General features: G+C 51.2%; 6 protein-coding genes across 6 annotated transcripts; 5 read left to right on the top strand and 1 right to left on the bottom strand.

The window, feature by feature from the left end:
* Positions 1-2,701: 2,701 nt before the first annotated feature.
* On the top strand, positions 2,702-4,623 carry J4E82_003085 (uncharacterized protein; the record flags this gene model as incomplete). Its single annotated transcript, XM_051729375.1, has 2 exons — positions 2,702-2,882; positions 2,927-4,623. The coding sequence occupies 2 exons, from the start codon at positions 2,702-2,704 to the stop codon at positions 4,621-4,623; spliced, it is 1,878 nt and encodes a 625-aa protein (XP_051590759.1).
* A 2,086-nt stretch (positions 4,624-6,709) lies between these two features.
* J4E82_003084 (uncharacterized protein) lies at positions 6,710-7,900 on the top strand (the record flags this gene model as incomplete). The annotated part of the gene is made up of 1 exon (XM_051729374.1): positions 6,710-7,900. The coding sequence occupies one exon, from the start codon at positions 6,710-6,712 to the stop codon at positions 7,898-7,900; it is 1,191 nt and encodes a 396-aa protein (XP_051590758.1).
* A 579-nt stretch (positions 7,901-8,479) lies between these two features.
* Positions 8,480-9,475, top strand: J4E82_003083 (uncharacterized protein; the record flags this gene model as incomplete). The annotated part of the gene is made up of 1 exon (XM_051729373.1): positions 8,480-9,475. The coding sequence occupies one exon, from the start codon at positions 8,480-8,482 to the stop codon at positions 9,473-9,475; it is 996 nt and encodes a 331-aa protein (XP_051590757.1).
* A 6,197-nt stretch (positions 9,476-15,672) lies between these two features.
* J4E82_003082 (uncharacterized protein) lies at positions 15,673-17,011 on the top strand (the record flags this gene model as incomplete). The annotated part of the gene is made up of 2 exons (XM_051729372.1): positions 15,673-15,751; positions 15,813-17,011. 2 exons carry the CDS (start codon positions 15,673-15,675, stop codon positions 17,009-17,011), a joined length of 1,278 nt encoding a protein of 425 aa, XP_051590756.1.
* Positions 17,012-17,973: 962 nt separating this feature from the next.
* Positions 17,974-18,410, bottom strand: SNU13 (RNA binding protein snu13; the record flags this gene model as incomplete). The annotated part of the gene is made up of 2 exons (XM_051729371.1): positions 17,974-18,273; positions 18,330-18,410. 2 exons carry the CDS (start codon positions 18,408-18,410, stop codon positions 17,974-17,976), a joined length of 381 nt encoding a protein of 126 aa, XP_051590755.1.
* Positions 18,411-19,049: 639 nt separating this feature from the next.
* VMA3 (H(+)-transporting V0 sector ATPase subunit c) lies at positions 19,050-19,905 on the top strand (the record flags this gene model as incomplete). The annotated part of the gene is made up of 5 exons (XM_051729370.1): positions 19,050-19,054; positions 19,287-19,312; positions 19,397-19,480; positions 19,535-19,795; positions 19,844-19,905. The coding sequence occupies 5 exons, from the start codon at positions 19,050-19,052 to the stop codon at positions 19,903-19,905; spliced, it is 438 nt and encodes a 145-aa protein (XP_051590754.1).
* Positions 19,906-21,177: the final 1,272 nt, after the last annotated feature.

Below are 21,177 nucleotides of genomic sequence, written 5' to 3'. Positions count from 1 at the left end.
GCTGCCGGCCGCATATCATATGACATCACGCAACAATCCGGGCATTTTACCGCAAGCCCTGTTCGATGAAGACGACTTCGACAGTGACATAGATCTTGACGTTGAAGATCCAGCGACAAAAGGCACTGTCACATACCCTACGTTACCTCGCGTTACTTCTGATGACTCGGCCGACTCGGGATACAATTCGAGAGCGCAGACTGCCGACGTGAAACCAGAGTTGGGTAGTAGCCAGCCAATACCGTGGTCTTCATCGCCTTTGTCACACTACAAAACACCACAGAGGCCTGATCCACCAAAGTCCAAGCGAAGAACCTTACCATGGGCACAGAGTCAGAAGCAGGAACCTATACAGGAAGAGGAGGAGCAAGAAGAGACCACACACCCTAGGAAAAGAGTCTCAAAGGCCGTCGATAGGCCTTTCTCGACACCAGCGAAGGACTCCAAGTCACAATCGTTTTTCAACACGACCGCGAGCGCCCTGAAGCAGCAGCGAACAACTTTCAGGGAGGCTAACAAGGCTCAAGCAAAAGCGCACCAGGGCACCGACGAGGATATGAAAGAGGCGATCAAGAAGAAAAAGAAGAACACTATTCACAAGATATTCCTCAGTGAAGAGCAACAGAACGTGTTGAACCTAGTAGCGGAATACAAGAAGAGCGTCTTCTTCACTGGATCTGCTGGTATGTGGACTGGGGTATTAGCTTGAGGTCCTGCTAACAATGACAGGTACTGGTAAATCAGTCTTGCTTCGTGAGATCATCGCAGCGCTACGGCGGAAATACGCCCGTGAGCCAGATCGAGTAGCAGTCACAGCATCCACAGGCCTGGCAGCGTGCAACATCGGCGGTGTTACCCTACATAGTTTTGCGGGTATCGGACTTGGCAAAGAGCCCGTAGAAGACTTGGTCAAAAAGATTAGACGAAACGCCAAAGCAAAGCAGCGGTGGTTGCGTACGAAAGTACTGATTATGGACGAAGTCTCCATGGTGGACGGCGATCTGTTCGACAAGTTGGAGGCAATCGCTCGCACGATTCGCAACAATGGCAGGCCATTTGGTGGTATTCAGCTTGTCATTACTGGCGACTTCTTCCAGTTACCTCCTGTCCCAGAGAATGGACGGCAGGCCAAATTCGCTTTCGATGCAGGTACCTGGACTACAAGCATCGAGCACACGATTGGGCTGCACCACGTCTTCCGTCAGAAAGATCCCGTTTTCGCGAATATGCTGAACGAGATGCGAGAGGGCCGACTGACACAAGACTCGATTAATCGGTTCAAGCAGTTAGAGCGTCCACTGCCAAAGGGAGACGAGAGTGTCGAAGCCACAGAACTCTTCCCTACACGTTCAGAAGTTGACAAGGCAAACACAACTCGTATGCAGCAACTCCATGGTAATACCTTTTTGTTCGAAGCTCGCGATGGTGGTACGATCACAAACAAAGAGCAGCGTGATAGGTTATTACAGAGCTGTATGGTACCGGCGCAAATACATCTCAAAAAAGGTGCCCAGGTCATGTTGGTAAAGAATATGGACGACACTTTAGTGAACGGCTCGCTAGGGAAGATTACAGGCTTCATGACTGAGCAAATGTTCAGTATCTACAAGGAGGACGAAGAGGCTTTCCTGGAAGGTGGTCCCTCAGAAGCTGCCATGAAGACAGAGATGATGAAGAGTTCGCTCGGCGTAAACAGCAGCCAGGTTTATCCCGTAGTCCGTTTCGCCATCGCAGATGGTACCACGCGCGACCTGTTATGCAAGCGCGAAGACTGGAAAATCGAGCTACCAAACGGCGAAGTGCAAGCATCGCGTTCTCAGATCCCGCTTATCCTCGCATGGGCGCTTTCCATCCACAAAGCACAAGGTCAGACGCTTGAGCGTGTGCGCGTCGATCTTGGCAAGGTCTTCGAAAAGGGTCAAGCGTACGTTGCGCTATCCCGTGCGACGAGCATGGCTGGTTTGCAGATCCTGCGGTTCGATCCTAGGAAGGTCATTGCACACGACAAGGTGCGGTCGTTCTATGCTGGTCTCAGCAGAGCAGAGCAGGTCGAGGGCAAAGCGAAGAGCAAGACCATCCTGGGTAAGATGCAGGCTGCGAAGGTGAAGAGTGCTGAATGAGCGCGAAGATAATATGGGGTAGGTCTGAGATATTGGCTTACGATACGACGGCATAAGTGGTGTTATTGTTACGGGGCACAATGGCGTTCATGAAGTGGAGAAGCTTACATGGCTAGTAGCATGGTTATCCAGACTTGTAGCAATACAGCTATATTCTCACGCGGCGTCTGGAAGGCAGCATACGGAGATACCAAAACCATGCCATTTGACACAGTCTGCGAGGAACCAAATATATGTTTGTGCCTTCTATGTCACGTCTTTCGCAACTCTGTAGAGACAACGATTGTGAGTCCTGGGAACGCCCGAAGAATGTCGTGCCAGGAGCATGAAAGTAGAAGCGATCCGCCCGCCCTGCATCAATCGCAGTCGCGGTGTCGCTCCGCGGGGTACATTTCCGAAGGATGCGCGAAGACTTCCTTCCAAGGTTGTCTGCCAAGCCTTCGAGATTAATTCCTGTAGTACCTAGATAACAACATCGGAACCGCCATATGCGGCTGGCAACTAGTAATCTTTTTAGAGATAACTATTTCGTCTATATGTTGCTTCTTCTGTTATCAATGTGCAGCTCCTCGACATCTAACATGGCACACACTCTTTTGATCGCTCTCAGCTTCGTGGCCGTTGTTCAAGCGCTACCATCGTGGAGCAACGCTGAGGTGAAGCAAGGAGCTACTGATGTGGCCAAAGAATACGACTACATTGTAGTTGGCGCCGGAACAGCTGGCACCACGGTAGCTGATCGTCTCTCCGAGGACGGCAAGCGTAAGCGATCTCTTGTCGTTTCTGATCGCCGCTCAACAAGTCAGAAACTGTACTCTTGGTCGAATACGGTCGCCTTGCCCAAGACGATTCTTTCATGCCATTATATAACACTCCGGCACCAGAATTCCTGTACAACCTGACATCGGTGCCACAAACCAACGTGAACAACCGCACGTTCCCGGTCGCCAATGGAGCTGTTGTAGGCGGTGGTTCCGCGGTCAATGGACAGTTTTTTGACCGTGGTAGCGCGGAAGACTACAATAATTGGGCCAAATTTCCTGGTAACGGTGGCTGGGACTGGGAGGGTCTCTATCCCTACTTCAAGAAAGGTTCTGCTCTTACACCACCAACACCAGCCATGAAGGAATGGGGCATCACGTACAATCCTGCCGCGTATGCTGAAAATGGTTCCGTGGTTAGTGCTTACCCCGATTTTCGATATGCCACCCAGGAAGTTCATTGGAAAGCCTGGATCGAGAAGGAGAATGTTCCAGTTCAGACAGAACACGCGGATGGGCACGCATATGGGTTGTTCTGGATTCCAACGTCCATGGACCCCGCGAGGCAATACAACCGAAGCTTCGCTGGTCTGAGTCACTACATCAAAGTTCAACCGCGAAAGAATTACCATTTATTGACTCTGCATCGTGTTACAAAGGTGAACTTCTCCGGCTCCGAGAAGGACGAAAGGAAGCATGCGGTCAGCGTCGAGGTTAGAGATCGGTACAGCTCGACGGTATTCACAGTCAAAGCAAAACGTGAGATCATTCTTTCCGCATCTGCTACCCGCACTCCACTGCTTCTCCAGTACTCTGGCATTGGCCCGAAAAATGTTCTGAATACCGCCAAAGTCAAAACTCTGATCGATCTTCCCGGTGTAGGATGGAACCTGCAGGATCACTCTTTTGCCCTCAGCTTGTACAACCAAACTGGCGACACTTCGTTCCCAAAGCCAACCACGATTGGATCAAACGCCACGTACAAGGAGGAAGTATATAGCCTTTTCAAGCAAACCAACGGAGGTCCGTATACAGCTTGGGTCACAAGCAGTGGCGCCTTTCTACCTCCTGCAACCTTTGTTGGCGAAGCATTCGACGCGATGATCGAGGAGATTGCCAACCAGAAGCCTGAGGACTTCCTCCCCAACGACACCCCAAAGGAACTGGTTTTGGGCTACCAGAAACAAAAGGAGATTCTACTTGCGTCCTTCAAGTCCAAGACCAATGCTTGGCTTGAACATCCTATTTCTGGTAAGGGCTGGGGCATGTGCATTTTGCTCAAGCCTTTCTCTCGCGGCTACGTCAAGATCAACCCCGTCGATCCACTCGGCGATCCAATCTTCGACTACCGCCTCTGGTCCAACCCTATCGATAAGAAGATGCACGTTCGCATGCAAACATACATTCGAAAGCACTTTCTTGAATCGAAGGCTTTCAAAGACCTTGACATCGTCGAGCAAGATCCGATTCCTGGTGCGGTTACAGACGACGCGGGCTGGGAGGACTGGCTACTTAATCAGGATAAGCTCATGGCGTCAAATGGACATAGTGTTGGCACTGCTGCTATGATGCCTCGCGAGCTAGGGGGTGTGGTAGACGGTCAGCTGAGAGTGTATGGAACGCGGGGTCTCAGCATCGCTGATACTAGCATCATCCCTTTGATACCCGGAACTCATACACAGACAACTGCGTACGCGATTGGTGAGAAGGCTGCAGATCTGATTAAGGCCAGGCATTTGTAAAGGTTCAGATGGAAATAAAAGTAAAGCAAACGATAGAGGAGACGAGGGCACGGAGGTTGCGCTGTATAAGGAAGCGAGGAGGTAAGGGCTTACTATTGCAGCTTATTAGTAATAGAGACAGAGGTCCGTTTTTAGTTTTGTGTGAAATAGCTGGTAGAATAATTGCTAGGACAAGGTAGCTAAGGCGAGCACCTGATTTGCGGAAACGTCATCTCGTCCCTCGCAACAAAGAAAAACCACCACCATACATTCTTGCCCTTCTACCGCTCCTGCCTAGCACCGAGCTCGTAAGATGCAACAAAAAGTACAAAAACATACAACAGCGGGGATTCGCTAGTGGTCACCCACCTAACTACTAATCCGCCGGTACACTGCTTGTATATGGCTGAGCGGACGGGAAGCCTAATTTTCAGTGTCCTATGGTCGTATGTATTATTATTAGTGGTTATCCTACTTCTATACCAGATGATAGTCGCTTGTGAAGTAGAGTAGAGTTTAATGTTAGTACTGGTCATCACCGCAGACTGCAAAGATGTCGATTGGCTCACTACCCTTCCATGAGCTCCTGTGTCCAGGAGCGCGTCTCTCCTAGGACCTTGCCCATCCTTGCTACGATGACCATGTGGCAACCCAGGTGTTGGGGCGTTGCGTAATCGAACGAGTGGAAACTTTTGTGGCCTTGGGGAACTTTTGAAGAAGTTGGTCGATTCCAGAATGTTCACAAGGTATGACGCCCACACACACATCTGTTTCCAAGTATTCAAGTGGAGTTGGGCTTCGGATAGCGACTAGCAACTATGGAACAAAAACACTCCCGTCTCTTGATATAGCAATTAACCAATGATGGTTCCGCTGTCTCGTTTCTGGTAATTACCAGCTTTGTTGTCCTTTGTCGTTTTTAGCATGATCCAGATGAGCTGATTGAGTTGGCTATATATGGGATGCCTTGCGAAGCTTGTAGTGAAATTTGAGTCGTTACCAAATAGAGGGGTGCGGATGGCTAAGATCTGCCATGAGAAGATGTTGTTGCAACGAGGTCTGTGACGGGGCTACCTAAGAAACAGGTTCCGACGACGTTACGGCCATGGGGAAGTGAGTACACAGTGCTCCGCTGATCGCAATGATGAGATATACATAGCCTGCCTTGCCCTAGTCGTTCCAACCTTGGTTCTCACGAGTGCGCAACCGAAATTGACTAAGAGGCGTCTAGTCAGTACCGCAGTCAGACTTTGACTATCGATTGTGAGCGACCCTTGAGCGGCATAGATGATGGTGGTAAAGTTAATGCAAGCAATACACGGACAAGGGCGATAAATTATGTGGGGAAGAGGCATAAATAGCCACGCCGTCGCGAAATGAAGCCTGAGGCATCCACATCTAGCAGCTCGCACCCAATTCGGCACACGATAGCGTCCTAATCTGCGAGAGTAGAGGCGTGATTGGCCTGTGCCTGTCGACATTCGGCGGTGGAACGGGGCGCTAGTCAGCTGCACCCAATTTCAGGGTCTCGTTAGAGTCTTGTCCGGTGTTGATCAGGGATCATGGCGGCTGGAGACTGGGAGGCGACCGAATGTGCCGGGGATGGTGATGACAGTTTAATGTGTAGGGACATGTCAAATGCCCGGCTATGTAGCAAACAAAGTATTGTTTGACATGGTGCGTAGTGTTTGCATGAGTGGCGGCTTCGCTGTGGCCTTGTTATCGCGAGCGGTCGCGACTGCCCCAGATGTTCGATAGCGGCAATCTCGGCGGCAGGTACCAACGTCGCGGCCCCTCCCTCTCGAGTCGCAGAACAGCAGCATCGTGAGCTTTCTCATGCACCGCTCCGACTCTCGCAGCTCCAACACGCCGCATCTCGCACGCAGTCTGTCGCTCATACCTGTCGCTGAGCAGTTTGACCGCCGCTGGCCAGTCACGGCGCGCAAAAGGTGAGTTTCCGGCGGCTGAAACGCTGCAAGGTCCATCGTGCGTTCAGCGCCCAGAACAACACGAGCACCGCGCTATCCCCCTGCGCTCCTTAGCTCCACCTCGGCCTCTCCAGTCCATAGTCTTGAGCGCAGACTATGTATACTCGCAGACCGCCGTCATGACTGCCGCAAATCCTTCCTCGCCGCCTGATGTGAATGAAGATCTGCATCACGACGATCTTGTCCAACGCCTAAAGTCCATGTCCACTGTGAGCCCGACACCGCCTCAAGGCCCGAACAAGACACCGACTCCTACCAAAGCGCCTATACAAGACACACCACGCTCAAGCTCAAGCTCGAGCTCAAGCCAGCCCTCTGCCGACACCATGGGAGAAAGCAGCACCCTCGCCCGCCAGCTTAGCAACACCTCCGACGACAGCATGACTTCGCGCAGGCCCTCTACACCACGCTCGCAGACGGACCCCCAGCCCGACACTCTCACCTCCCTCACCACTCGGCCACGGAATCGCTCGCCCTACTCTCGCTCTCATCTTCGCTCCCAGAGCGGGTCAGCGTTGCCGAGCGCGCCGCCCATGACACGGGCCCATTCGTTGCCTACTGTCATGCAACCGTCTGGCAACCTCAGGCTCTCGCCTACCCCGATGGAGCTTGCCCTCCCGGCTTCTCCTCTACGCTCGCCCAAGCGGACCCGCAGCCCGCGAGCACTGGAGCCACGGCCGCATACAGTAGGGGCCCCAGAGCGGTACGGCTCGGGTATCCGTCCGGCCTCTATCGGCTCCTTCGAGGGCGCTCCGAGTGTGTGCGATATCTCAGAAGATGCCGAGCTGGAACTCACGCCACGCGTTGGCACCACCGTGTCGAGTCTGTACAGCAGCACAGGCTCGCTCTCAAGGCGGCGTCGACCAGCTTCACCGCTCTATCAAGTCTCGGTGTCCTTCGGCGCACCGCCTACCAGTACCCCGTCGGTCAGCACTCCAACATCAACTGCCTCCTCGCCGCTCCTCGCACCATCCAGGTTCAACGAGAACTACCCCATGTCACATGCTTCATCGTCTGTACCCTCTACACCAACCTCGATGCGCTCCCGCAGTCCTTCCATTTCTTCCCTCGAGACTATCGAAGACAGTCCAGACGCAGAAGAAGAGGCTATAGAGGCCGACCGCATACGGCGCCTGAAGGCTGCCGCTGATCGTGAGGATGGTGGAGAGGCCAGAAGGTCCAGCTTAGATGTGCCAGAAGGCCGTGGGCGCAGTCTAGGTTTCGGCAAGCGAGACTCGAGGAAGAGGTGGAGTGTCTGCGGAGCGGAACGACGCGGCGACCTGGATCTGGAGACCATCTGGGAAGATTGATTCTCAACACTGATCTGTCAGCGTGACTGCATCTTTCGAGTGCGCGGCTTTGAGCGTACGGAGTTTTGGGGTTTGTTTTTGGCGAATGGTTGGTCTTGCACTTTTTTGTTTTCACATTATGATCGTCACCCAACGCGGCTCGGACCAGCGTTCATGGATGGAACGAGGATGCGCTTTTGTTTTACGCATATGGTATGATACATTTCAACGATACGACACGACACGTCGTCGCAGCATGATACCCTCCTTCAGGAGCTTTAGTTTTGAGGCTGTCTTACAGTCTGACCTGCATTTAGTAACCTGCAATACAATACCGATTGATCTGGAAAAATCACGCTCTCTATCGTTGACCCATTGCCTACAGAAACACGAGAGACTAGTGTCTAGTCTTGCCTACTACTGCCGGTTTGGGAAGTCCGAACAGTCGGCCAATGACATCACACTAAGACCTGGAGCTTGAAGCTTCCTAGTGGGGTTGAACGCGACTGCCCCTCGACGCGAACGACATATATATCAGGCGTCTCGTCTTCTCCATTCGCACTCAATCACTTTAACCACCGGAACAATAACACCGCCAATATGATTAACCTCGCGATCATCGGAACCAACTGGATCACCCATTCTTTTGTTGAAGCCGCACACGCGACTGGGAAATACAACCTGTCCGCAGTCTACTCACGAAAGGAAGAGACTGCCAAAGAGTTTGCATCCAAGTACGAGGGCAAGCAAATCACCACATACACCGACCTCAATGCCCTAGCACAAGACAAGATTGACACAATCTATATCGCCAGCCCGAACATCCTACACTACGAGCAAGCCAAACTGTTTCTCAATGCAGGCAAGAATGTCATCTTGGAGAAGCCCTCATGCAGCACAGTCGAGGAGTTGGATGATCTGTTCAAGCTAGCCAAACAGAAGAAGGTCGTTCTTGTCGAGGCGTTCCGCCACATCCAAGAAGCAAATTTCAAACTCCTCAAGGAAAAGATCTCCGACCTTGGTCCCCTGTATGGCGCCTCTATCACCTTCGCCCAGTACTCTTCACGCTACGAGAAGGTCCTGCAAGGCGAAGTACCAAACATCTTCAACCTCGAGATGGGCGGTGGCGCTCTCGTCGACTTGGGGGTATACTGTGTGGCTGCAGCCGTCGATCTCTTTGGCGCACCCACCTCTTCGCAGTACTACCCTGTCAAGATCGCAACGGGAGCTGACGGTGCCGGTCGCTTGATTCTCCACTACCCCAACTTTACTGTACACCTCTGCCATTCCAAGATCTACAACTCTGATGCACCATCTGAGATCTATGGCGAGAAGGGCACCTTGATTGTACCAACCATCACCGACATCGACAAGATCACTTTCTGGGATCCTAAGAAGAAGTCACGGGAAGAAGTACAAGGAGTCAAGACGCCTGAGAAGCTGAACTTGATTGAAGAGGCAAGAGAGTTTGCGAGATGCATTGAAGATAAGGACGAGGCTGCGCTAGGGAGACTGGAGCAGCATAGCAGGGATACTTTGGCGATCATGCAGAAGGTCAGGCACGACAATGGCCTTGTCTTCCCAGGAGGAAAGTAAAAGCCTGGTTTTGTAGTCGATAATAACAACATCCTCGGATGAAGATTGTTTCAAGTCACTTTATCGTAGGCTGCATGCTTCCGTCGGTTAACATTACCCAAGTCGTGCGATACTAAGCAATACGTCAAATCCAAGAGGGTACTAACGCTGCAGATCGTATCCGTCTACACTAGAGGTTGGTGTATGGACGTAGGTAGCCGTGGTAGTCACTTCATGCATATCGGGGCTGATTGATCACGACATATGACCATGCATATTGCATCAAGAGAACTCTGTCATTGTTTCGCCCAATTCGGCTACGAAACCATTGTTCCATGCCTCGCAATAGGCGTAATTCGCCCCAAGCCCTTTCAGATACATCTCTCATAATAGGCCAGACTCTAGCAAGTCGATCTTCACTCTCCAAGAATTGAATGAAGCCCTTTCAAACCAAATCTCGTACAATGAGTTAAACTCTAGCAAGTCACTCTCCGTCACCAAAGAATTGAATCAAGTCCTCTGTCTCCTACGATTCCTTCCAAGCTGAAGTCGCGGCAAAGTATCGTATCGTACACGTGTGGGTATTCTGCTTTCCTCCTGCTCGACTCGACTGATGGCGTCGACGTCGTTTTCACTCCTCCACTCGATGTGGTTATGACTTTGAAGGTAGTGGAGGGAGGGGCCGGTTTGGTGGTGGGCCTGGGCAGGGTGGGAGTGTTGTCCAGCCTTTTGATGGCATATTGTTGATTTGTGGTTGTAGTTGTGATTGACTCAGGAGCATATGGTATCCCAGTGGTTGTGATATGCCTTGCCGCTGTAGTGACGAAGCGATGTGTGGTAAGATCGGTCTGTAATACCAAGTAAGATGTATTTTGTATAAAAGATGTTCGATTGGATAAGCTGATGCAGCTGATGGAATTGATGGTTGGATAGTGACTCTATACAAGGAGACATACCCTCCATATATACATCCCACCCCTACGCTCGCCCAACACCAATCAAGGGGTTAAACTCACCCCCTCCAAAAGAATAGTGGATAGTCACAATCAGCGAACGATGAGAAAAGCACCGCCGATCGCCCACGTCGATCAAGAGCAGTACTCCACCGTGGTTCAACAAAGCAATGCGTCCATATTGGGATTGGCCCTACACCGCAAACGTTAGCCAGGTTCAGGGTGTCTGCTTCCGCGGAAACCAGACTATGCCTGCTCGGTACCTCAGAAAAGATGTGACGACAGGGAAACAAGGTTCAAGACCCTACTTCCCCCTCGGGGCGACTAACAAGCTGCTTTTTTGCGAGCTAATAGTCTGGTAGAGGCGCAAAGTGGCGGCAGGTGGCTAGGGATTGCTTTTTCGTGTCTTGGCGTGATATCGTCGAATGGAGAGAGCAAGAGACAGCAGAAAACGGGAATAACATGCGCGGTGTCAGTGCGAGAGTGTCTCGACTGGACTTTTACCACGTGCGTTTATGCTGTGTCGGCTCGTAGATGGCGTAGAGCGTCGAGAGCTGTCTCTTCACCGTGATACTGCATCTCAGCCTCCTCAGCGCCTTTTCCAAAAGGAAACGCAACACCCTTTACAACGCAAAGGTGTTTCGATGGGCGACACACAACAGCGGTCCAGACGTTCTTCCTACACAGGGCGTCTGCAGTGGGCGAGTGGCATGTCGTTGGTACCGAGCTGGACTCAACGTACTCGTGGCCTGTGGCTAAATCTCCGCCTTGATGCCAGATGCCAACAAACGTCTCAGCTTGTCTTCCTTCTTGGTGATCAGGCCATCATCGATGACAGACAGAGCTCGCTTCGCTTAGGTTCTTGTCGCGAAACTCTCAGCTTTGCTCCCCTCCTTACACGCCGAACCTTCCTCAGACAATGAGTCCCTGCGTCTCTTTGTGTGATTATCGTATCATGTCCCCTCTTTCGTCGGTCACCCCGAAATGTTGCTGTGTTAGTCTTCGTCCTTGGCGTATTACCCAGGATGACCAGGCCCGTCACATTGGTATGCGTCGTTCGTGCTAGAGAGATTATGCGAGCAGCATACTGGTGGAAGTCACACAAGCGCGTTTAGCACCCGTACCCTTCTTTAGTACTTAAATTGGCCTCACGCGCCGTCTGAGCCGTTGGACGTGGGCGGGTGAGAGTATAAACGTGGTGGAGCATGGTGGATCCGTGATACCCAGGCTGAAAGAGACGAGATGAGGCTTAGTGTATTGTAAGTGTACCAAAGACATGCGCCGGGTCGAACACCCTTGGCCAATCAACCATTCTCAGACTAGCAGGTTAGTTGAGGTCCGTCTCCCGCGGATCTGGCATTTCTGACATCTGACGTGCCCGCGCATGTCACGTCTATATTGGCGCATGTGAAGAATTGCCCATGTGCACTGGCCATGTGGGTTGGTAATCGCCACTTGGGCCTCAAGATAGACTGTCAGCCCTTTTTAGTTCTAGAACTAGGTGTAAGCGACCTCGATCCGCGGGGTACACGTGGGTTGCCTGTCACAGATGCCGCCGTTCGATGCCCCTTTCGGGAGTGAATTGACGGTTGCGATGTAGTGGTGAGGAAGCCGATGGTACGAAAGCCGATACTGCCGCGGCGGCCGATACTACGTAACTCAGAAAATTCGGAAGTTCATCATATCGTGAGACAGCATTCCGAATCTAGGGGTTTTTACCCCCTCCCTCCGAGGGCCCTCACGCTTAGCCTCAGCACGATCAAAGGCAAGCAGTTTTTCAGCCCGTCATCTGCAGATGAACACAATCCAACCCCCCGTTAGCTCTACAGGCTCTCCTGGTAAGAGTAGACCTTACACTCTGCGTAGTGCCAGCCACTCATGGAAGTTGCGGTGGCTCATGGTGGAAGTTGCGGTGAGCTTACACCACTTGGACGACGTGATAATTAGAGTCTGGAGCATGCAAGTGTGGTGGCTGATTGCTGTCGATGTCGACGTTGGGACCGCAAGTGCTAGTTCGTTTCAGCTGCTACAATTACCAGATTGCACTACTCTGTGATTCGCCAGTCACAATAGCAGCTCATTGGTGGCTTTCGCAGATAAGCTGTCTTGTTGGCATGGAATGCTAGTTGGGTACGTCTGCATATTGGCTGACCAAGCGTGCTGTTACCAAGGTTGAACAGAACGCAAGTTCGAGCCTGGGGAGCCTGTCGTTTCACGGATCCACTTAGCTTGGCATAGGGCAAAGCCATTGAAGAGCTTGGTAGAAGTCGTCCAGATACAAACCAACGGCGCGACTTTCTAGGGATATCGATCTTAACCATAGTGTTGGTATTGGTGGTGTTCGGCTGCTTGTAACCAAGAAGCCAACACTACAATTATAATCGGGGTTGCAAAACGGACCGATAGGGAGAATTCATCTCGCGGTGGTTCGCATGAGAATAACCACTGGCGCAAATCGATGCCCAAACACAGGCTTGATGTCATCCATCTCTTACATTTAGTTGACTCAATGTGTTTGCTGGCTTGGCAGAAGATTCCAGCTGTCCGAAGCTTCGAAGTATAGACTGCGATCAAAGTTGAGGTAGTACAGTATTCAATAGTCGTCTGACACCTTCAACGTTGGTAGAAAACTGTACCATATTGTAACGCTATCCCATGAGGTACCGATCCACGATCGAAGAATAGGAGTGGGCTGCAGAAGTTGGACTTAGCAGCGTAGCGTCGTTGTTCAGTGCAAGCACTTGAGTTATGGCGTAGCTCGACCATACTTCGCAGGAAAGACGATAACCGTTGCCTCCACTTATCGCTAGGGATTGTCAGCAACAGCAGCCAAACACAGTTTGTACAGTCTCAGCAAGTGTTGTGTAGGAAGATGGTGACGTGTAATCAGACGATCTACGGTACTATCAGCCTACCTGAAGAAAATTTGGAATGTCAGATCTCGTGGCTACTAGCCCCCGCGATGTTAGGGGGTGGACACTAACCTAGTTAAACGGGATGTGTATGCTCCGTATCAACTCATATCGACTCCACTTTGTATTCCCGGAGCACGTGTTGATTGCGTTTCTCGCAGGTAATACCCAAGTGGGTATAGCGTTTCCCAGATACCGGGTAGATCACATGGCCAACCGTCGAGGGCCGTCGTACGTTCAGCCTCGTCGTCAGCGTTGCCAAGCGTTGCGGACCAAGGTGGCAGCGGGCCGCAATTACCATACCAAAAGCGTATGTTAGGATCTGAAGCTGGAAACCACATGCAATCGCCGGATGTATCTACCAGTCGCTCGACAATACAGGTCAATACCGATGCCTCAGACGAGGGGGATGACTGAGGGCAGGTGTTCTTGTAAGTTCCGGGAATATGACCTCCTGCATGCAGGATATACACTGGAGTAATACATAGTAACGGTAGCCTTCCAGAGCAGTGTCCCCACTTTGACAACGTTTGCAGTCGTGGTGTCGCCTGACTTGGCAAAACTGGCAGCGGTACCTCCCTCGTTTTTGTTCCTGTTGGTGAATATCACACAAGATACCTTATGCGATATAGTCCATCCAGAGAAGACATGGCGATCTTCCTTGCAATTGCCTCATTGTCCGGGCGATTTTGTTAAGATGATCGTGGGTAGAGTCGTACCATGGTACTTGCAGATCCGGCTCGGTCCAGCGACCACATCGCGTTAGAAGCCCTCGAAACAAGTCATGGGAAAGTAAAAGCCCAATCCCTATGGATCGAGCCCCATATTCTGTATTCGGAAGACGATATGCATGTTGGAGTTGTCGTAGGAGTTGTACCATGCGCCACATAGTGGAGATGCCCCTTTGTCTCGCCTCCTCATCAACACCACTTGCACTGTGGTACTGAGCACTATCAACGCGATAATTCGGTCGGTGGCTGCTGACGGAGAAGTTGTGCTACTTTCATACTTCCTGAGACCCAGTCGTTAAACAGAGGTGGGTAAGGCGCTGACCATAGGGTGTGGAAACTGCGACACCGGACCTATCGGTATTTCTAGTCGTTGAAGGATTTCAGTCGATATCGGAGCTTCATCACATGGAAGCGTATGCGGTAGGGGCGGATGAAGAGAATCATTTGTGTTTTGTTCAGGAGTTCGCAGGAGGTTCGTCCTGCGGAGACCGTGGGCAGAGGTACGAAGGCCCACGTGCCGCATCCGCAATCGCTCGCTCAACGCGGCTCCGACGATTTCGGCTAGCGACAACGCTAACGGCCATCGTCAACTACAGGCGGCGGTTGCGTTCTACTGCTTTTACAATTTTGGGAATCACCACTTGATAATCGACAACATCAAAACGGTTCTGAGAAATGCCAACACGCCGGGCAATCGTTGGTCGCTATCGAATGCGGCTTGCGATTTCGTCTTGGCGTCATGGTAAAGTGCGCCTTCCGCAAGAGCGGGTTCGGACGGTCCACATCCTCATGTATGCCACTATCGCATCCAGCAATCTGCGCTACTCGATATTACTACTCGGAACAGTTGCATATCATGTCTCGATGACGATGACGATGTCGCGCAAATATGACTTCCTTCACATTGGCGAGGTGATATACGTTCATGTAAAGCGCGTGTATAAGTACCGAGCCTTGCTGCCATCATTAGAGCTACGAGGTGAACTGTCATCTGGTCTCCTCCCTCGAACGTAAGATTAAGCGGAAATATGATGTGGGGCTGTTGCGGTAGCAGCCAAAGACATATCCCGCACGATGATCGAGAGTGAGCAAGCAGCCCAAGACGCCACGGACTAGGATCAACTCCTTCACTTTGATACATCTTATTGTGGATCTGGGCTGAATACCTTAACCTAAACCTTCGAAACTACTGCTTAACAAAGACATTACCATCATCATCTTCCTAGCGTCCCACGCTTTACAGTTCTTACATCTGTCACACAAGCTCAGTACTCACAATCACAAATTGTCTGTCTCTGAGTATGTATAAAGGTGCCTATATGGATTCTCTCAACTCAACATCAGCACTTCACTCTCATTGCCTCAAGCTACCTTGCTAGCATCTCATCGATATGTTCACCAACAATGTTCTTCTTACCCTTGGCCTTGCTGCTTGTTCGGATGCGTTTTTTCGCATGTCTTGCCCCGGAAGAAATGTCCGAGAGCGACTTGATCCTATCGTCAGTCCCGGGGCCGTTTCTGGTCACGTCCATACAATCTCCGGTGGCGCAGGTTTCAAAGCCTCTATGACTTACGCAGACACCCAAGCTTCGAAGTGCTCATCATGCACAATCAAGGAGGATATGTCTAACTACTGGACACCTCAACTTTATGTCAAATACAAAGATGGATCTGGCTTCGCTCCAGTTCCTGTCATGGGCAGTAAATGTTCCTGCACAAGCTACATGTGAGAAACATACTAAGTTCGTACGCCTGTATTTAGACCCAAGCGACACCAACGGCGGCATGACCGTTTACTATCTCCAACGTCGTGGAGACAATCAGACAGAGAAACTGCATGCATTTCCACAAGGCTTCCGCATGGTCGCTGGTGACCCGTTCACCCGCACCTATGATGGTAGTCTTGCCGCTCAGGGCATCTCATTCAACTGTCTTGGTGCGAACAAACCTGAAACTAACGGTTTTCCTGATATTCCATGTCCAGGCGGACTGCGAGCCCAGGTTTACTTTCCCCAGTGTTGGGATGGAGTCAACCTCGATTCTGTGGACCACAAGAGTCATATGAGCTACCCAGACGGCAACGTATACAACGGTGGCAACTGTCCGTCTTCTCATCCTGTCCACACGGTGTCGATCTTCTTCGAGCTTCTCTATGATACGGCCCTGTTCAGCGATCAATGGGTTGATGGACAGAATCCATTTGTCTTCGCCCAAGGAGATGCAACTGGCTTCGGATTCCACGGTGACTTCTTCAACGGCTGGGACGTCGACGTACTCCAGGAGGCGATTGATACCTGCACGGACGACTCAGGTCGGGTTGAGGATTGCGCCGCGGTCACTATGTTCACTGACCAAGAATGCAATGACTGCAAGCTACCAACATCTGTCAGCGAGTCAACGAGTGGAAAGCTTGCCGCACTCCCTGGCTGCAACCCCGTCACCTATGGTCTAGAGCGCGTCACATCAGGAACCTGCTCTGGAACTTCACCAACACTTGGTTCCGGCGGCTCTACCAACTACATCGACCTGACTGCGATCCAGAAATGGGAGTATCTTGGATGTGGCACGGACAACGTGAGCGATAGAGCCATGAATGGTTCGTGGACGTACAATGACTACATGACGGTGGAGATTTGCGTCGACTACTGCAATAATCGTGGCTTCGCCTACGCAGCGCCTGAAAATGGCAACGAATGTTTCTGCAACAACAACCTCAATCCCAAGTACGCACCCAAGGATGGTATCATGGGCTCCTGCTCCAAGCCTTATGTGGGCAATGCCAACGAGATCTGCGGCAATGCGAATGCCATGAACATCTATCACAAGTGCTCTGCCACGTCATGCAAGAACAACGACATTGGAGGAATTGCGCCGGCGCAGAGTCAAGCGGTGGTTGCCAGATCTATCAGTCCTTCTGCCATGACTACAGTTGTCATACCGGCTATCACTACAGCTATTTAACTGGCGTATATGGGCATGTAGACGCAACACTGACGGCAAAAGTCATGCAATTCCACCTGCAGCTTGGCGAGTGATGGGCTATCGACGGACAGTAGCTTTCTATTATTTTGATCTGTAACAGCTTCGGCGTGTTTCCTTTGATGGCTTTTTGGAATTCTATAGGCGTGCTTTGTCATTGAATGACAATAGTAAAACATTAGGTTGAGTTTCGCTGTTTTTCCGCGTTACGTGATGAGAACAATAATCTGTGAGTCTTTCGATGTTCTTTTAATTGACAGATTCGCTTGGGATGCCCGATGCTGGCGCGAGCGGATGTAAGGTACCCGCCGGCTAGCTTGAAATGGCCCACGTGGTTTTGCTCTGAACTGAATAGCATTAACGCACTGGGCTAGGTCGAAGACATAAGTGGCTACACAGTCCGGCCTGCGTAACTCAAATCACATAGCAATCACAGCTCGAAAGATTCGGAGTACAGAGTCAGGGTACCGAGCCCCCGACAGACGTGACGTAATATTGCTGAGAGCATCGCATAAAAACGGCCGAGGCAGAGGCTTAGAAACGTAGCGCTGCGTTTGGCCTACGCAGTCACATCCATCTTGTACAAGCATCTGTGTAGAGTTCGTACAGATTCTATACTTGAGGCTTTTAGCCTAGCGCTGCATTGGAGAGAAGATGAATGCGCTCTACTTGCAACTGAATCATGCGCCAGCAAATTTCTGTATCTGTTAACACTAGAATAATCGCGCATTACACAAGATCAAGACAGCATGCAGGCTAGAAGTTCAGTTTTGGCAGAGTCGATGCCGACTTGCGCTCGGCATTTCATTCTCGGTCTACGTACAGAGACAATGGGCGTATTTCATCCCAGGTCTCTGACATCTTGTCGCTACGTAAACCTTCCAGTATTGCGAAACAAGTCTCTACCTCTTGCAATCCCTTGTACCGGTAGCAGCCCTGTTGGCTTAGATCTGGAGGCGCTCGACCTTATCCTTGAGGGTGCGGATCTGTCCCATGAGATCGGAAGCTTCGTTGGTCGTGATGCTGGCAGCGATAACGGGCCTGGCGACACCACAAGCGCGGCCGAGAGCCATCTTGGATGGGACGTAGACGTACGGGACGTTCTTGTCCTCGCAAAGGAGGGGCAAGTGCAAAAGGATGGCGAGAGGGGAGGTGTCGGCCGCGAGGATGATCAACTCGCTGATACCACGGTTGAGAGTCTTGGTGGCCTCGTTGGCTCCCTTCTTCAACTGCCTGTAGTGGGTCTGGCACCAAGTCAGTACATGTCTCGAAACGTCTCTGTTGGGATTAGAGAACTCACAGCCTGCTGCACAAGGTCGAGGATCTCCTGAGAGAGAGCCTGGTCGGCCTGGGGCCATGCGGCGCTGTTGTCTTCGGCCATGGTAGTAGAGGTGTGGTGATGGTAGGGTTCACTGCTGAAGCTCGTCCGAAGGAGGATTCCTATGAGATGTGAGTAATGCGACGAGAGTCTAAGATGCGACAAGAGTGTGAAGGATTAGACTGTAGGTATGCGCCGACAGTAGATCGGAGAGACTGTAGGTATGCGACTTACACTGCTTGCTCGCCCGGATTGTAGTGGAGAGGTGGTAGTTTAGAAATTTAGAATGGAGAAACCGAAAAGTTCATAGCTACCAAGATTATCGGTCTTGGCACACGTGATGGCGCAGGCTAGTGACCGGATGGGTATAGTGTCGAGGCGAGCGACGTCCAGCTCTTCGCCAACCATCGTCACCACTCCTCGACATCACAACCGCCTCCCGTCGCCGCATCCACGACTCCCGTCCATCTCAATAAAGATCTCGACACCCTTTTAGACGACTCGTCGATTACATACACCGCCGCAAAGATGGTCTCCGAACTTTGGTGAGTGAACACGGAGCTCCCTTGTCTCACATGCAGGCAGCTCCAGCTTGCCTCTTGGAGATAAGCTGGGCTCGCGACTGTCGACTGAGCATCGGAGAAGCTTCCTTATTGGCGTACAACACGAACACTAGCTAACACGATGAATACAGCCCCGTCTATGCTGTAAGTCCTCGAACCAACCTCCGCTTCGCCTCCCGACGCGATGGCACCGCGACGACCTCCTTCCATCACGTAGCTCGAACAACCATCAACATTGCATAGCATAGTCTTTAGCATGTTGGCTGTTGTCTGACTACTTGCTTCCTGTCGCTTCAGCTTGCATCTCGATATCAACATTGTCGACGCGACAGACTGCGCCATGTTTACCCAAAGAACTAGGCTAATGAGCAAATAGCCTTTCTTCGGCGCGATGGGCTGCACGTCAGCTATCGTGTTCGCGTGTACGTATTATCTCTTTGCGAACTGCATGTGAAACAAGTACTGACTTGGTATACCCATCTACAGGTTTCGGCGCTGCCTACGGAACCGCTAAGGCCGGTGTTGGTGTCTCGGCCATGGGTGTCCTCCGCCCTGACCTGATTGTCAAGAGTACGCCTAGACCAATGGACTCCGTAATGTCGTAACATAATTAACATGCTTCAGACATTATTCCCGTTGTCATGGCGGGTATTATTGGTATCTACGGTCTCGTCGTGTCCGTGTTGATCTCCAACGGTTTGACACAGGAGTCTTCGCTCTTTGCCAACTTCATCCAGCTTGGTGCTGGTCTCGCCGTCGGCCTGTCGGGTATGGCTGCTGGTTTCGCTATCGGCATTGTTGGTGACGCCGGTGTACGAGGAACCGCTCAGCAGCCTAGGTTGTTCGTCGGAATGATTTTGATTCTCATTTTCGCCGAAGTCTTGGGTACGTTACTCGCCGATCGCGATGAAGGCTTATACTGACATACACCAGGTCTTTACGGACTCATTGTCGCCCTGCTCATGAACTCCAAGGCCAGTGACGCCAAGTGCTAGACGATTACGCAGCCTCCATTGCAGATATGACAATACCTACCTGCAGCAATCATGTAACGGCATCGATACGCAAAGTCGTTCAGCAATCTACACATATGACGCGCAACACCAACATGCGCGGCATGTCTTACGTCTCCATGTATTATTCGAACGGAAGGGTAACGAGGGCTTCGAAGTTGGGAAGCGAGGTGGTAAATAATGGCATCGGTTGAGATGCACTTGCGATCCATTTGACGGCGTGTATTCTAGGGTCTCATCAATTTCATTCTGCGCGTGTAAACGAAATGCATTTGTTTCATCATAGTCATTCTGTGTCTTGAATTTCCTCATTAATAGCAACGTGGTGTAGTCGTTGGTGAGTGTCAGGCGATGTGATTACGATGTCTTTTCGCTCTTCTACGGCTGCAAAACGACTTTTCGATCGTCAAGGCCATAGGGTCGCTCTTCTTGCGGTGTTGTCTTCTGTCCGATTTTTAATTCCGCTGGATCCCTACATGCCATCTCTACGGCTACATTCCCTGCATACAGTTCGGCGGGTGGCGCTGCAGGATAACAGCTCATTTCTTGGTACTTCTCGTGGAGAGGGTTATGCGGTAACTCTACAGTGGCACGGCGCTCCTGTCTTCTTCTCTTTTCTACCTTCCAGGCTAAGAGCGCAACGAGCATAAGTAGTATGGTAATCACGGCTACACCAATACCGATTCCTGCGCGCGCGCTCCGATGCTGAGCCCTTGCGGCGGATTTGATGCGTTAACAACTCGCAATACGGGGTCACGATTTCAAACCGAGCAAAGCGGACGAAATAACTTGGATACGAAGGAGATTTATTTACGCTAGAAGTCTGTAGCGGACTCATCTGTTTGTGGGCGTCTCTGATATGTCACGAGCCCAGCACACTCTTTCTGGAAAAGGGGCCCTTGTGCATGGTACAATCATGTGTCACAGGAAGAACCTTTGAACCGACGTTCTCTACCGTTCATCAGCAAGCCGTGGCAATCTAATCAACTTGTTGGAGAAGGTAAGTTTTCTTCTTCACAAACGTCCCGTAGGGCAAGACAGAACGAGCTCCATCCCGGGTAAAGAAAGTAAGCAGAAGAGTCACCTAAGGCGTTATGTATCGATGTACTCATAGTGTAGATTTAGTATTGATGGTCTTTGTAATAGGCAGTGTTCATGATCAACGCTATTCATGTCTCAACAGCCTTAGCTATCATTTCACTTTCTTGCCCACACCATTAAGCCGAAAACCCTTAGTCGGTTCACTTGAACTAT

Source organism: Alternaria postmessia (assembly GCF_024291825.1).
Source record: "Alternaria postmessia strain BMP 2775 chromosome Unknown scaffold_13, whole genome shotgun sequence".
NCBI lineage: Eukaryota > Fungi > Ascomycota > Dothideomycetes > Pleosporales > Pleosporaceae > Alternaria > Alternaria postmessia.
This window is presented reverse-complemented; position numbering and strand designations above follow the sequence as displayed.